We start from the raw sequence: 15503 nt of genomic DNA, 5'->3' as shown, positions 1-15503 counted from the left end.
TTCATTGTGATATTTACACACTGTAGACCATTGCTTTCTGTGAATGTGTGGTTCCAAGGAGACCACCAATGGGAAGAAATGGTAAGTGATCAGGATGTGTAAAGTTTAGTACTGCCCTGTGATGCTTGATTCATTTCCCCCATAATGTTGCCCAAATTCTGGTAAAGACATGCTGCCTTTGAACATATCTCAAAATTTCCCTTTAGCACTTAAATAAAGCACACTAACTTTTACCCTACCTCTGGGTTTTTAGGTTTTTGAGAGGTGTGTTTTCATAAAACATAGGATAGCAAAACTCTCAACAGATCACACAATTATTTATACACAACTGACAATAGTGTACAACTGACTGAGAATTTCTCCAATACTGTGTTGCATAAACTGCCTATGTGAATTTAAAATTTGTTTTTATTTTTTTTTGTCAAAACCACATGTGATAAATACATGAATAAGGTGAGCTTATACAAGCATATACTGTACTTTGACCAAATTCCCCTCCTCTTTTACTGTTTCTTTTTCTGAGTTGAACTGAAGGCCTTGCATTTGTCAAGCAATACCAGCATTTGCTGTTATTCATTTTCTTGTTGATGGCCATTCTGATTAGGGTAAGACAGAATCTCAGTGCCATTTTGATTCTGATTTTCTTTGTGGGTAAAAATGTTAAGCATTTCTTCATTTATAAACAATTGATGTTTCTTTTGAGAGCTAACTATTGAACACATTTTTCCACTTAGTTGAATTCTTGCTTTTGATAGTTAATTATTTTGAGTTCTTTATATATTCTGGAAACTCTTTTCCAATAAATGCATTGAAAACATATTTCCTATTTAATAGAATGTCTCTTTCATATGGTAATTATGGGCAAAAGCTTTTGGTATTTGATGCTATCCCATATGTACATTCTTGCTCTTATTTCCTGAGCAACTGGGAGTCCTATTCAGAAAGTTGTTTCCTATGCCTGTGTCTTCAAGTGTTTTCCCTATGTTTACCTGTAGTAATTTCAGGAGTTCAAGGCTTACTTTAAGATCTCTGATCAATTTTGAATTGATTTCTGGACTTTCATTTTTACTTGATTCTAGGAATATTTTAAATTTCCTCCCTTTATTTCTTCAATGATCCCTCTGATCAGTCAACAGAACATTGTTCAATCTCCATGTTTAGATTATTTTCTGTAGTATCTTTTACTATTGATTTCTTGTTTTGCTCCCATTGTGATCTGTTAAAACACAGAAGGTTATTTCAATTCTCTTACAATTGTTAAGATTTACTTTATAGCCTGAACTATGGTCTATTTGGGGAACAAGTTCCTGAACCATGGAGGCGAATGTATATTCTTTTTTTTTTTTTTGGCCAGTCCTGAGCCTTGGACTCAGGGCCTGAGCACTGTCCCTGGCTTCTTCTTGGTCAAGGTTAGCACTCTGCCACTTGAGCCACAGCACCACTTCTGGCCGTTTTCTGTATATGTGGTGCTGGGGAATCGAACCCAGGACCTCATGTATATGAGGCAAGCTCTCTCGCCACTAGGCCATATCCCCAGCCCGCGAATGTATATTCTGTTGCTATCGGGTAGGATATTTGGTAGATATCTGGTAAGCCTGTGATTTCCACACACAGAGGAAGAAGATGAATATAACCATGAAAGGCCAATACAATAATAGTTGGTGGCATCAGTACTTCATCATCATCTATATAATATAGACAAAACAACAACAACAAAGGAACTCTAGGATTACTGACACTTCCCATCACACAAAACTATGGTTCACAATTGAAAAAGAAATAAAGTAACCTTTCACGATAAACAAAACCTAATAAAATTCATAACCATGGAACCAGAATTTTATAGAATACTTAAAAGATTTCCACACACAGAGGAAGAAGATGAATATAACCATGAAAATATAAGAAAGAATAATTTCACTAGATGAGTCGATTAAGTGAATGAGAAATTAGGACATTTTCAAACATTAACAAAACAATGAAATGGTAAGAAAATGCTAAACAGTGGTATCAATGCCCCATCAGAAGATTCTGACTAACATGTTATATTAAGAAATCAGACTCAGACATTTATTTTCTTCACAAGAAATGAGCCCCATTGGCAAAGCCAAAGTAAAGGCTGAGAAATGATATTCCAAGTAAATATTGCCTTTAAACAAGATTATTTATGTGTATATCTGACAAAGAAAAGTTCAAATCAAAATTACATGATACACAGGCCATTTAATATAGATGAATGGGTAATTCATCAGTAGGAGATACCAGTTGTAAACATTTATGCATTGAATACTGGGGCTCTTAATTTTTTTTTTTTTTTTTTTTTTTTTGCCAGTCCTGGGCCTTTGGACTCAGGGCCTGAGCACTGTCCCTGGCTTCTTCCCGCTCAAGGCTAGCACTCTACCACTTGAGCTACAGCGCCGCTTCTGGCCGTTTTCTGTATATGTGGTGCTGGGGAATCGAACCTAGGGCCTCGTGTATCCGAGGCAGGCACTCTTGCCACTAGGCCATATCCCCAGCCCTGGGGCTTTTAATTTCATAAAGCAAATACTAATGAGTATGAAAGCACAGATAGACTTGGGGATTTTCTGAAAATATTTTATTATACATGCTTTCTATGTGTTCATGTTTCATTGTTTTAGTCTTTATTTTATTTTATTTTGCCTGTCCTGGGGCTTGAACTCAGGCCTGGGTGCTGTCCCAATGAAGCTAGATCTTCTTTTGCTCATTGGTTCTGAATCATACCCTCTCGTACTCCATAACTGTTTCTTGTGGGCATTTCTCTCTAAGATTCTGCTGCTGGAAAACCTAAGACTTCCTGAGCTGCAACTGTTCCTTCTTTAGCAGCCCCCAGAGTAATCTCAGATCCCACTCAGCAGCAAATCCTCACAGCCATGTGGAAGATCTTAGAGCTAGAATACTCCACTAGTCATAGCTTAGTGATTAAGTGATTCTCAGGCAACAGGACTTTCTCTCACCAGGGAGCACACATCTACTAATGATCAAACCCGTTGCTGGCTGAGCTCTCAGATGCTTTAACTTCCCTTGGGTGCACATAAGACCTTCGCCTGCTTAATGACCACCTTTCTCAGGTAAAAATATGATTCACAAGTTTGCATGTTATACTTGCACACAGGCCCTACTAATTTTCTCTTTATCATCTCTATTTTAGTATTTATACTGTTTTACTGAGCAGTTTTTATGTCTTTATTCCAATGAACAATATTTACTCAAGTGCAGTATTATGGTATCAAAAATAGTAACTGATTCTTATAATCAATTCAGGTTCTACAGAGGGGAAAATTAAATACAAGTCAAGAAAATCTGCATTTGAGTCTCTAGAGTTGTTAACCACATTTCTACCAACCATCAATAATGTAAATACTATGGCTAAGGGGGGGCGCTATGAGTAAGGGTTAAATGTAGGGTCCTTCCTCAAGGAAGGCTTTTCTGTTCAAAATCTGTTTTTTTGATACATCTCCTAGGCAAAGGGAATTTTATATAATTGAGAAGATACATAAAACACAAAAATTATGAACTATAGCATATGAAACAATACCCAGAGTCCTGGAGCTAGGATAAATAGGTTTGGTGGGAAATACTATAATACCATCAAGTATATTTTCAGCCTACTTAACTCTAAGTTCTTTTAAAAATGAATTTTAAAGAAGAAAAAAATGATTAACTCTCCAATATCATAAAATATATCGTGGTCTTCTGACTTTTCCTCTTGCCTCATGATTTTCTCTGTAAGTCTAACTTGATGGTATGTGTCAGGCTGTCTGTTACTTTGGGCCCCTAGTTGAGTTGGAGATTAGAGAAAGGGAAGAGTTAAATCACATATTTATTTTCTCACTATCTTCTTCATAAGGTATCCTTGGCTTTGCTGTCCTCCTTCATGTGTTTCTCATCCTTTCTGTGTTTCTCACTGGGACAAGCCTTAGGCAGATTTCTGAAAAAGGAATTTATTATTGAACTCCCTATCTCTTATGATTTGAGTCTAATCTAATCACAAACATCATAGTATTTGGCCATGGATTGCGTATGGGACAAGAGAGACTACTTAGGACTACTTAGACTACATTTGGACAGTTAAGGGACAGAAGTAACAATTCAAGGGGACCAGCCTGTCTATAGCACAAATGACTGTGGTATCAGAATTGATGACACTCTTCCTTATCTTCACTGTTAAAACTTTATTGTTTTTTTCTGAAACCCAAATTCCTTAACTTCAGTGGGAGCAAAAGGCAAATATCAATTCAAGGAATACGTGCACAGGACATGAGATCCACCTCAATCTCTCAGAAACGCAGAACCTTCTCAGGAAGGTGATTAATGAGGGAGAACTTCAGAGCCTCAGCCTGCCACTGCTACCAGTCACAAGAGAGATGTTAGACACTGAGTGTAAGCCTGCCTGCTGCACACGCCTATTTGGTCCTTTAATGAACTTCCTAAATTCTGTTTTTTTTTTGGAAGTGAAAATAAAATGTGGAGATACATTTGATTTCAGTTTTGCACAGAATTCCAGTAAATTCTGTTTACTAATGAGTCTCATGACCACACTAGGCATCCTTTTTTTTTTTAAACATAGAAGACAGTTTTTTGTTGTTGTTGTTGTTTTCCCCCCTAGGCATCCTTTTAAATTACTGGAAGTAATACAAGTTTTTCACATAAAATTTAGGCAGAAAATGTTGTTGTTATTGTTGTTTTAACTTAGCAAGAAATTAAAATAAAATGGCCCATAAGGATACTACATTTTGGAAGAATCACAGAACAAGCTCAGAGAACAAGAACAAAGCTAAGGTCTGAAAGAAGCATTTGGGTGGGGTATAAGGATGAGGAAATTCAAGGCCTGATCATTTCAGAAAATAAATGTCAAAACTTTGCCTTATTTACTTTCAGGTAATTTTAAGAATCGGATGATTGGATGACCCTATTTATAACTTTCAGCCAAAATAATTTTTAAATTACCTGTGATTTTTAATTGATTGAACCAATTTCTGCTACTAATGATTGAAAATAGTAGGAAAGGAGGAAAAGTAATAGCTATGGTGGATAGCTAATGTGTATCATGGTTTGCTTTTGGTTTCTTGCTCAGGATGCATTTTTAGAAGTAGGCTAGGTAAAAATACAGGAGCATTTTTATTTTTTTTTTTTTTTCTCAAATTTTTATTTTCAAACTGACGTACAGATAGGTTACAGTATCATACGTTGGGCGTTGGATACATTTCTTGTACTGTTTGTTGCCTTGTCCCTCATGTCCCCCTCCCTCCCCCCCTTCCCTCCCCCCCCGCCCAGTTGTTCAGTTCACTTACACCAAACAGTTTTGCAAGTATTGCTTTTGTAGTTATTTCTCTTTTTTTTACCCCGTGTCTCTCGAATTTGGTATTCCCTTTGAATTTCCTACTTCCAATACCAGTAAACACGATTTCCAATATACTCAGATAAGATTACAGAGGTAGTGTAGGTACAAACATAGGAAGGTGATACAAAACATCATCAATAATAGAAACTACACATTCACATAGGACATTGAAAGTAGTTATAACTGTGATATATCACTTGTTTCCATATCATGGAGTTCATTTCACTTAGCATCATCTTATGTGTTCCTAAGGGTATAGCTATTGGGCCTTGTGATGCTCTGCTATGGCTTGCCTAAACCTGTACTAATTATTCCCAATAAGGGAGGCCATAGAGTCCATGTTTCTTTGGGTCTGGCTCACTTCACTTAGTATAACTTTTTCCAAGTCCTTCCATTTCCTTACAAATGGAACAATGTCATTCTTTCTGATAGAGGCATAAAATTCCATTGTGTAAATGTACCACATTTTCCTGATCCATTCATCTATGGAGGGGCATCTGGGTTGGTTCCAGCTTCTCGCTATGACAAATTGTGCTGCGATGAACATTGTTGTGCTGGTGGCATTACTGTGATTTTGTTTGTGGGCTTTTGGATAGATACCCAACAGTGGGGCTGCTGGGTCATAGGGGAGTTCTATATTGAGCCTTCTGAGGAATCTCCATACTGCTTGCCAGAGTGGCTGAACCAGTTTACATTCCCACCAACAATGAAGTAGGGTTCCCTTTTGGCCACATCCCCTCCAACAATTGTTATTATTAGTTTTCTTGATATATGACATTCTTGCTGGGGTGAGATGGAATCTCAATGTTGTTTTGATTTGCATTTCCTTTATGGCCAGTGATGTAGAGCATTTTTTCATATGTCTATTGGCCATTCTCATTTCCTCATCAGAGAAGTTTCTTTGTAAGTCTTTAGCCCACTTGATGAGGGGGCTGTTGGTTCTTTGCAGTTTTGTTTTGGAAGAGGGTAATTTTTTTAGTTCTGCATATATTTTAGAGATGAGGCCTTTGTCTGTTGAATGTCCGGTAAAGATTTTCTCCCAGTCTGTGGGCTTTCTGTTTATCTTGAGAGCTATGTCCTTTGCCGTGCAGAAGCTCTGGAGTTTGATGCAATCCCATTTGTCCAACCTTTCTTTGATTTGTAGCCTTTCAGGGTCTTTGTTAAGGAAGTTCTGTCCTGTGCCAAGGAGCCCAAGTGTTTCTCCTACTCCTTCCTTTAGTGTCTTCAGGGTGCCTGTTTTGATTTCAAGGTCTTTAATCCATTTGGAATTGATTTTGGTGCAGGGTGATATATAAGGATCTAGTTTTAGTTTGTTGCATGTGTTGAGCCAGTTTTGCCAGCACCACTTGTTAAAGAGGCTATCTTTCTTCCATACTATTGTTTTAGCTCCTTTATCAAAGATTAAGTAGGCATAGTTCTGTGGGTTTAATTCTGGGTCTTCAATTCTGTTCCATTGGTCTTCAGGCCTGTTCCGGTGCCAATACCAAGCTGTTTTTATTACTATAGCTTTATAATACAGCTTGAAGTTGGGTATTGTAATTCCTCCAGCACTGTTCTTTCTGCTTAGGAGTGTTTTTGCTATTCTAGGTCTTTTATTGTTCCATATGAATTTCTGGATTGCTTCCTCTATTTCATTAAAGAATGGTGTTGGGATATTAATGGGTATTGCATTGAATTTGTAGATAGCCTTTGGCAATATTGCCATTTTGATTATATTAATCCTCCCAATCCAGGAGCATGGGAGGTTTTTCCATTTTCTTAGTTCTGACTTAATTTCATTTTTCAAGCTTTTAAAGTTCTCTTCAAAGAGGTCTTTCACTTCTTTGGTTAAGGTTATTCCTAGGTATTTTATGTTTTGGGGGGCTATTGCAAAAGGAGTTGCTTTCCTGATTTCAGCCTCGGTCTTTGGGTTGTTAGCATAGAGAAAGGCCGTTGATTTTTGAAGGTTTATTTTATATCCTGCGACTTTGCCAAAGTTTTGTATCAGCTCTAGTAGCTTGGGGGTAGAGTCTATGGGATTCTTTAGGTATAGGATCATGTCATCTGCGAAGAGAGAAAGTTTAACTTCATCTTTTCCTATTTGGATCCCCTTTATATTCTCTTCTTGCCTAATTGCTCTGGCTAGGAATTCTAGTACTATGTTGAAGAGCAGGGGAGAGAGTGGACATCCCTGCCTTGTTCCTGATTTTAAAGGGAATGGCTTTAGTTTTTCACCATTTAGAGTTATGCTTGCTGTTGGTTTGTCATAAACTGCCTTGATTATATTCAGGAATGTTCCCTGGAATCCCAGTTTTTCCAGGGCTTTTAGCATAAATGGGTGCTGGATTTTATCGAACGCTTTTTCCGCATCCAGCGATAAAACCATGTGGTTCTTTACCTTGCTCCGGTTGATGTGGTGGATTACATTAATTGACTTGCGTATATTAAACCAGCTTTGCATCCCTGGGATGAATCCAGTTTGATCGTGGTGTATGATTTTTTTGATGACTTGTTGAAGTCGATTGGCCAGAATTTTGTTGAGAATTTTTGCATCTATGTTCATCAGGGAGATTGGTCTGTAGTCCTCTTTCCGTGATGAGTCCCTGCCTGGTTTTGGGATGAGGGTTATACTGGCTTCATAAAATGAGTCTGGCAGTGAACGTTCTCTTTCAATTTCATTGAAGAGTTTGAGAAATATTGGAGTGAGTTCTGTTTTGAAGGCCTTGTAGAATTCTGCTGTGAATCCATCTGGACCTGGGCTTTTCTTGGATGGGAGATCATTTATTGCTGTTTCTATTTCAATACTGGATATGGGTCTGTTTAGAAGGTTTAAGTCTTCATAGTTGAGTTTGGGGGTATCAATTTTTTCTAGGAAATCATCCATTTCTTCCAAGTTCTCGAATTTGTTGGCATAAAGGTTTGCAAAATAGTCCCTTATTATTTTCTGAATTTCGGTTATTTCTGTGGTGATGCTACCTGTTTCATCTCTTATCTTGTTTATTTGAGTGTGCTGCCTTCGTTCTTTGGTCAGGTTTGCCAGGGGTCTGTCTATCTTGTTGATTTTTTCAAAGAACCAACTCTTTGTTTTGTTGATTCTTTCGATGGTTTTTTTCGTCTCTAATTGATTTAATTCTGATTTGATTTTAATTATTTGCTTCCGTCTATTGACTTGGGGTTTGGCTTGCTGTTCTCTCTCCAGAAAATTAAGGTGCTTCCTTAAATTACTGAGTTGCTGTTTCTCCAGTTTGTTGATGTATGTACTCAGAGATATAAATTTTCCTCTAAGTACTGCCTTTGCTGTGTCCCAAAGGAGCTGGTACTTTGTGCCCTCAACTTGGTTGAAGTCCATAAACATTTGAATTTCTGTTTTAATTTCTTCAATGATCCACTGATGGTTCAGCAGTGTGTTCTTTAGTCTCCATGAATTGTGGGGTTTTCTGTGGTGGCTGAATGAGTTGAGCTCTAATTTTATTCCATTGTGGTCTGAAAGAATGCAGGGAATGATTTTGATACTTCTGAATTTGTACAGATTTTCTTTGTGCCCTAAGATGTGATCTATTTTGGAGAATGTTCCGTGTGCTGCCGAAAAGAATGTGTATTCTGTCCTTGCTGGGTGGACTATTCTGTAGATGTCGATTAAGTCTAGTTGGTCTATGCAATTGTTTAGTTCTGTGGTTTCTTTGTTCAGTTTTTGGCGTGTTGATCTGTCCAGAGGTGATAGTGGAGTGTTAAAGTCCCCCACTATCATTGTGTTTGGGTCTATGAATGTTTTTAGAGCCAGTAGTGTTTGTTTGATGAAGTTGGGTGCTCCTGCATTTGGCGTGTAGATATTTAGGATGGTTATTTCTTCCTGTTGGAGAGATCCTTTTACTAGTATGTAGTAACCTTCTTTGTCTCTTCTTACCTTTTTTAATTTGAAGTCAATTTTGTCTGATACTAGGATTGCAACTCCAGCCTGCTTATGGGGGCCATTTGCTTGATAGATTTGTTTCCAGCCTTTCACTTTTAGAAGATGTTTACTTTTGCTGGATAGATGTGTCTCTTGGAGGCAGCAGAAAGATGGATCTTGATTTTTGATCCAACTTATGAGCCTATGTCGTTTGATTGGAGAATTAAGTCCATTAATGTTGACAGTTAGGATTGAGAGGTGATCGTTTGTTCCTTTCATTATCACTGTCTTGTTTGAAGCTGTGTCTTCCCATTTCTTGATCTAGTGTTTACTAATTAGGGTTCATTTCTCTGTCTGTGTTGGGATCCTGATTATTTTCCCTGTATAGTACATCTTTAAGGATTTTGTGTAAAGCTGGTTTGGTGGAGATATATTGTTTCAGTTTTTCCTTATTGTGGAAGACTTTTATTTGACCTTCGGCTATGAAGGAGAGTTTGGCGGGGTACAGAATTCTTGGTTGGTAGTTATTTTTATTTAGAGTTTGGTATACTTCATTCCAGGCTCTCCTTGCTTTCATGGTCTCTGCTGAGAAGTCTGGGGTAATTCTGATTGCTTTTCCCTTATATGTGATTGTTTTCTTTGCCCTAACAGCTTTGAGTATTTTTTCCTTGCACTCTGCAGAAGCTGTTTTGATCACAATGTGTCGATGGGAAGTCCTATTCTGGTCTGGTCGATTTGGGGTTCTAAATGCTTCTTGTATCTGTATAGGCCTTTCCTTCTGGATATTTGGGAAGTTCTCAGCTAATATTCTGTTAAATAGGTTGCCTATCCCATTAACCTCTTTCTCCAAGTTTTCCTCAATACCTATTATCCTTAAATTGGGCTTCCTGATTGTGTCTTGAATCTCCTGTAGCGATCTGTTTTGTTGCTTGGACTGGATTTGTATTGATTTTTGATCTTTCTCCATAGAATCTAAGGAATCTTCAGCTCCTGAGATTCGATCCTCTGCTTCAGTTAGTCGGGACTGTAGGCTAACTACTTGATTTCGAATTTCTTTTCCTTCTGACTGGTCTTTCCTGATGTTTTCCATGTCATTTCTTAGGTCCTGTATGGACTTCTTTACTTCATTAACTTCATTACTTTGGTTTTGAGTGTTGTCTCTCAAATCTTTAAGTTGGGTAGCTATCTTTTCACTTGACTCTTGAAGCTCACTTATCTTTCTATTTGTGGATGCCATGAAATTCTCCATTAATTTTTGCTTTGCCTCCTCACGCTCTAACATAATTGACTGAAGAGATTCAAACTTTTCATTTATCATGTTTATCAGTAAACTTTGTAGAGCATTTTGGGGGTTTTCTTCTATGTTTTTGATTGACTGCTCTGCTTCCTGCTTGTTTTGGGTGGGGGATAAGACTTCATTATTTGCCATCTTTCTTGTGTTTCTTCTGCCCATTTGAATTGGGAATGCCAACCTACCAGCACCTGTGAGCACTGTTTAAGACCCAAAGCAGCCCTTACCAAGCACTGTTGTGTAAATCTTACAATTTCACAATTATAAACAGATAACTTGTATACCTGTCTCTAAAGTTAGATTTGGTGTTCTAAAGAATACAATTTCAATATAACATCTGATCCTGGGCCCTGTATTCAGTAGTTACTTATTTACTGTTACAACCTTATACGCAATTCTTGTTTTTATATTAAGTTCTTTTAGGACTGGCTTTCTCTGTGAACCCCTTTGATTCACTCGTATTAAGCTGTGATATCCTCTATCCAATAACCAGAAGTCAATGGAACCTGGAGGTCCAGGCAGTAAGTCCGGAGGGTAAGTTGGAGGTAGTAAAGAGAATAGAGTAAACTGTATTGGGGGGGTGGTGGTGGTGATTTTGGTTTAGTTTCAGTGACGTGGAAATGTGGAGAAGAGTAGAATCAGTAGAAAGAACATTCATAAAATGACAGACGCTGGAGAGTTATCAGAAAAGGGTGTAGGTGTTATTTATAGGAAAGTAATTTTATAGGAAGAGGACGCAATGAGAGAAATGAAGTAAAAATACTGGAAGACAGATACACAAAACAGAGAAACATTATTTAACAAGGAAGTATAAGTAAATAAAAAGGAAAATAACCGAAAAGGAACAAACCTAGCAAATAAACAAACACACAAAAAAACTTGATACAACAAACCAGTAAAAATGGAAAACAAACAAACAAACCAAAAAAAAAAAAAAAAAAAAAAGAAAAAACAGCCAATGATGTTTCAGGTGTGAAAAAATTAAAAAGAAAATTTAAAAGAAAAGTTAAAAAAAAATGTTTGAAAAGAAAAAGAAACCAGTCTCTCGTTTCCCTGCAATGGACTGCAGTCTATTTTCCTGATTGGCTGATTTGACTTGATTTCAGTTGGCAAGGGGTGGTTCTGTTCTGACTTTCTCCCCTGTTGGTGCAATCGTGGGTCTCTGAGGTTCGCACAGCTTGCAGGCAGGCCTTGGGCGTCCTCTGTCGATGGGGACGTGGGCAGTCACAGGAACTGTGGCTCCTCTGTCTGCTGTTGGGCCGCTGCCTTTGATGCCTGGTCTTGACTAGACTGTGAACTCAGCAGAGCATGGCGCCTCTAGCCTGTTTTGCTCCACTAAGAGTTGCTTGCCTGAGGGAGGCGGCCTCCTTGGCATAGGTAGCTATGGAATGCAGCTCCGTTTTGGGCTGGGAATTAGTTTCCTCTGTGACGGGACCGTTTAGCTGTCCCCGGAACTGTTTGTTCCTCCTTCTGTTGTTTCCGTGCCCCTGGTAGCTGCTCGCAGCTTTTGCTTTAAGTTTAGAAGTTCCGGCGGGCAGGGCGGGGCTTCTCTGGCTAGGCCCCGGACTCGCCTCCCACCAGGGCAGGGGGCGTTCTTCTGGGCGGAGCTGGTTCTCACTGATTCCGCCCCTCCTGCCCTTTTCAAAGATGGCTTTTTTGACCTCGCTTTCCCCAGGCCCGCTTCAGTTTCAGTCTGGTCTGACCCTATGCCAGTGGCAAAGATGGCGCTTTGCTCTGGCGGTGGGGACAGGGATGCCTTCCAGAAGCTGGACTGTGGGCACAAGCGAAAATAATTTTTTTTTTTTTTTTGCGGGGTACTCACGCGGTCTCTGCGATGTCAGGTCCTCCGTGCTCGGCTGCCGTCTGGAGTATTTCTCGCTTTAGCTGCGTGGAGTGCTGGGGGCTGTGCCCGGCACTGTGCCGGAGCCGGCGTTGGCGCCGCGGCGGGACGCCGCCTGGAGCTCAAAACTGTGTTTTCAGACCAGCAAAGTCGATTTTTCCTTCCTGTAGAGAATCCCTGTACTGTTAGAAGTTACTTTGGCTGTCTTTCTCGGAGAAACAGTTTCTATGAGGTGAGAATACTACGATATCAGAGGGAGCTCTGCAGGGCACAGCCGCTCCTCCGCCGTCTTCCAGAATCCCCCCGAGCATTTTTATTTTTACAAATGAGTTTCTAGAAAATTATGATCTATTTACATTTGCAGCAGTAGTGTACATGTTTCTCTCTCATGATTATTACAAAGGACATGGAATACCCAAGGGAAGAGTCAAATTCTTCATATTACCTTGGCTGCTACTGAAGCCTCTTCTCAGTTCTTGTTAACAGCATGTTATCCATAGTCCTCCCCGAAACTCAGTACCATCAAAGTTGGAACAATTATTTTCCAGGAAGCTGTTCTTTGGGCTGGTTAAGATGAACACGAAGACCTGAGTTTCTAGCATCCTGTTCTGAACTGAAATTGTTGTAATTAGTATTAAGACAAGTGGGAATTCCTGAAAGCCGACACTTGAAGACCTTAGATTGTTAAAACTAGACCTGCCAATCTTGGGATCATGTTCTAGTAGGAACTATTTGGGCAGAAAGGTTAATTTAAAATGGACTATGTTTATGGATTACTCTTTAAAATAAACATTTATTTACATAGTTGTGTGAGCAATCTCTTAACAAAATAAACAATGTTTGACAACCAACAGAACATTCATCTCTTCACATATTTGTGTTACTCTGAAAGTCTACTTGTAACGAAGGAGAGATTAAGGTAGAAATGTTAAACTGACTTCCCACGCTTTTTAAAAATGTGTTTTGCACTCCTGAAGAAAATATTACATGGTATAGCTACCTCTCATTTTATCCATGATCCTCAGCTCCTGCATCAGCAAAGCAATCTCCCCTAAGTCACATATTGATTCCGAAGAAAAATTTAGAAAGGATTACTTACATTACTTAGTTCAGTGCAGTTTCTACTGAGCAGATATAGACTTCAGGAATACTAAGCATACTCTCTTTCAGATCTGAGCCTTTCTTATAGGGTGCATCTCTCGGGGAGGGCAGCAAAGGGAAGATTGCAATTCAGAACAGAATACTAAGTCCCCTGATGTTTAGTATCATAACCATTTACTCTATTCCCTGCCTTGCTGGGACCCCTCCTGCTGTAGGCCTCTTGGTCAGGGTTTACTTGGGAATGAGAGGTTTTGAGAAGTCCTTTTCATTAACAGACAGAGAATCATTCTGATGCTTCACTTCATGTGAACTGAAAATTAGATCTTTCGTTAGGAAGAAAGGCCATATGTGGTCTTCAGACACATTCTTTCTGATTATTTTTCTGCACTCCAAAATGAAACCAACATGAGGAAACAGTTTTAAAAATAGAATTCAGGCTTCACTGTATTTTTGCATAAAATTGACACTTACTTTGGAGAAAAACTGGAGCTTTGAATGTAGACTCAGTTTTTCATCCTATACCATCAAAATGGCAATTCTTCAGAATGTTATCATTAGTGTCTAGAAGCTTCTATTTGAAGACTACATAACTCAAAGCTAAACCTGTGCCCCTATCTCCAATATTAATACATAGAGGCACTAAAACCTTCAAATGTGTTTCTCCTAATCTTTATTACTGAAATGATTTTTTAATATTAAAATATGTTTTCATTAACTCAGATACCTTTATCAAGGGAAGAAAGAGCTGCCATGGTCACCTAGAATGCTAAGTTGATAGCATAAAAGAATGGAGACCAGCAAGATTACCTAGAGTCAGCTTTCTGGTATTCATTCCATGACTCTCTGGTTATTGAACTTGTAAATATTGAATTTGGCCAGTTAACAGTAGTACAAGTGAGATGAATCAGACATATACTTAATACTTCAGGTATATTGTGGTATTTCTACCAAGTTAACAGAATCCAGAGGGATGCCAATTTTAACTTCCTGATGTGACTATAGTTTCAATTCCTAAATTTTAGCCTAAAATATATACTCAGCAGATCCATGAGAAGAAGCTGAAGAAATTCAGATTACAGTAATCAAAATGTGTGGGCTACTTCTCTTCTGAAACCCTGATAAAGAAATCTTGGCTGGCAGCCGGTGGCTCACACCCATAATCCTAGCTTTGCAGGAGGCTGAGATCTGAGAATCACTGTTCAAAGCCAGCATGCGCAGCAAAGTCCAAGAGGCTTTCATCTCCAATTAATTACCAGAAAACCAGAAGTGGTGCTATGGCTCAAAGTAGTAGAGAGCTAGCCTTGAGAAAAAAAAAAAAAAAAAGCTTAGGGACAACGCCCAGGCCCCGAGTTCAAGCACCACAACCCCTTCTCCCCCCCCAAAATAAACAAACCTTATAGGAGTAACTTTTTAGTACAAGACTTTTTGGTGGTCAAAAGAGAGAAAGTATTTCTACTATTCTGACAAGTATTTTCCCTGTAAGGCAATATTCAGGAACTACTAAAATAGTCCATCTAACTTCCCTTTTTTTATATTCGCAAACCTTTAGCTAACTCTACTTGCAACTTACCAACATGTAGTGAGTAGAGAGTGAGTAAAGTTTGTTCACTTGAAGAAATACTGCACAAATGTTTTCCACTGTCCAAAGGACGAAGATCTTTCAAAGCCATAGGGAAGTCCTCATTAATCAGCTCTTTGTTCCATGAGAATCAAGATTCATTAAGAGCAACTTGTGAAGAGCAATAGCAAGCCAAGATAGAGGAATTCCCATTTTCTATTCTGAACCAAGTAACATTGAAGTCTTGATTTGGTGGAATAAAAATGTTAGACAACTTCACATGAAAGTAAAATGTGTTCACTCTTACCAAGATTCTCTACAGCAGAACACAAAAGCACATATCAATGCACACAAAATTTTCAAATGAATATTATAATTTACACTAGAGATAAGATGAAAACTGCAATACTAAAATCTAGGGAAATCACTTTTGAACAGTGATTAGATATGTGAACAGCAGAGTTTCATCAAAGAAAAGTTTTA

General features: G+C 38.6%; 1 protein-coding gene across 1 annotated transcript in view; it reads right to left on the bottom strand.

Annotated features, from left to right (window-relative positions):
* Positions 1-15503, bottom strand: part of Hhla2 (HERV-H LTR-associating 2) — a 69310-nt gene that overhangs the window by 41946 nt on the left and 11861 nt on the right. The window contains 2 exon segments of the mRNA XM_048345809.1: positions 15033-15288; positions 15290-15336. Of these exon segments, the coding sequence (XP_048201766.1) occupies positions 15033-15288; positions 15290-15336 (303 nt within the window).

The sequence above is a fragment of the Perognathus longimembris genome, chromosome 5, assembly GCF_023159225.1.
Source record: "Perognathus longimembris pacificus isolate PPM17 chromosome 5, ASM2315922v1, whole genome shotgun sequence".
Taxonomy (NCBI): domain Eukaryota; kingdom Metazoa; phylum Chordata; class Mammalia; order Rodentia; family Heteromyidae; genus Perognathus; species Perognathus longimembris.
The sequence above is the reverse complement of the archived record's forward strand: the minus strand, read 5'-3'. Positions and strand labels throughout refer to the sequence as shown.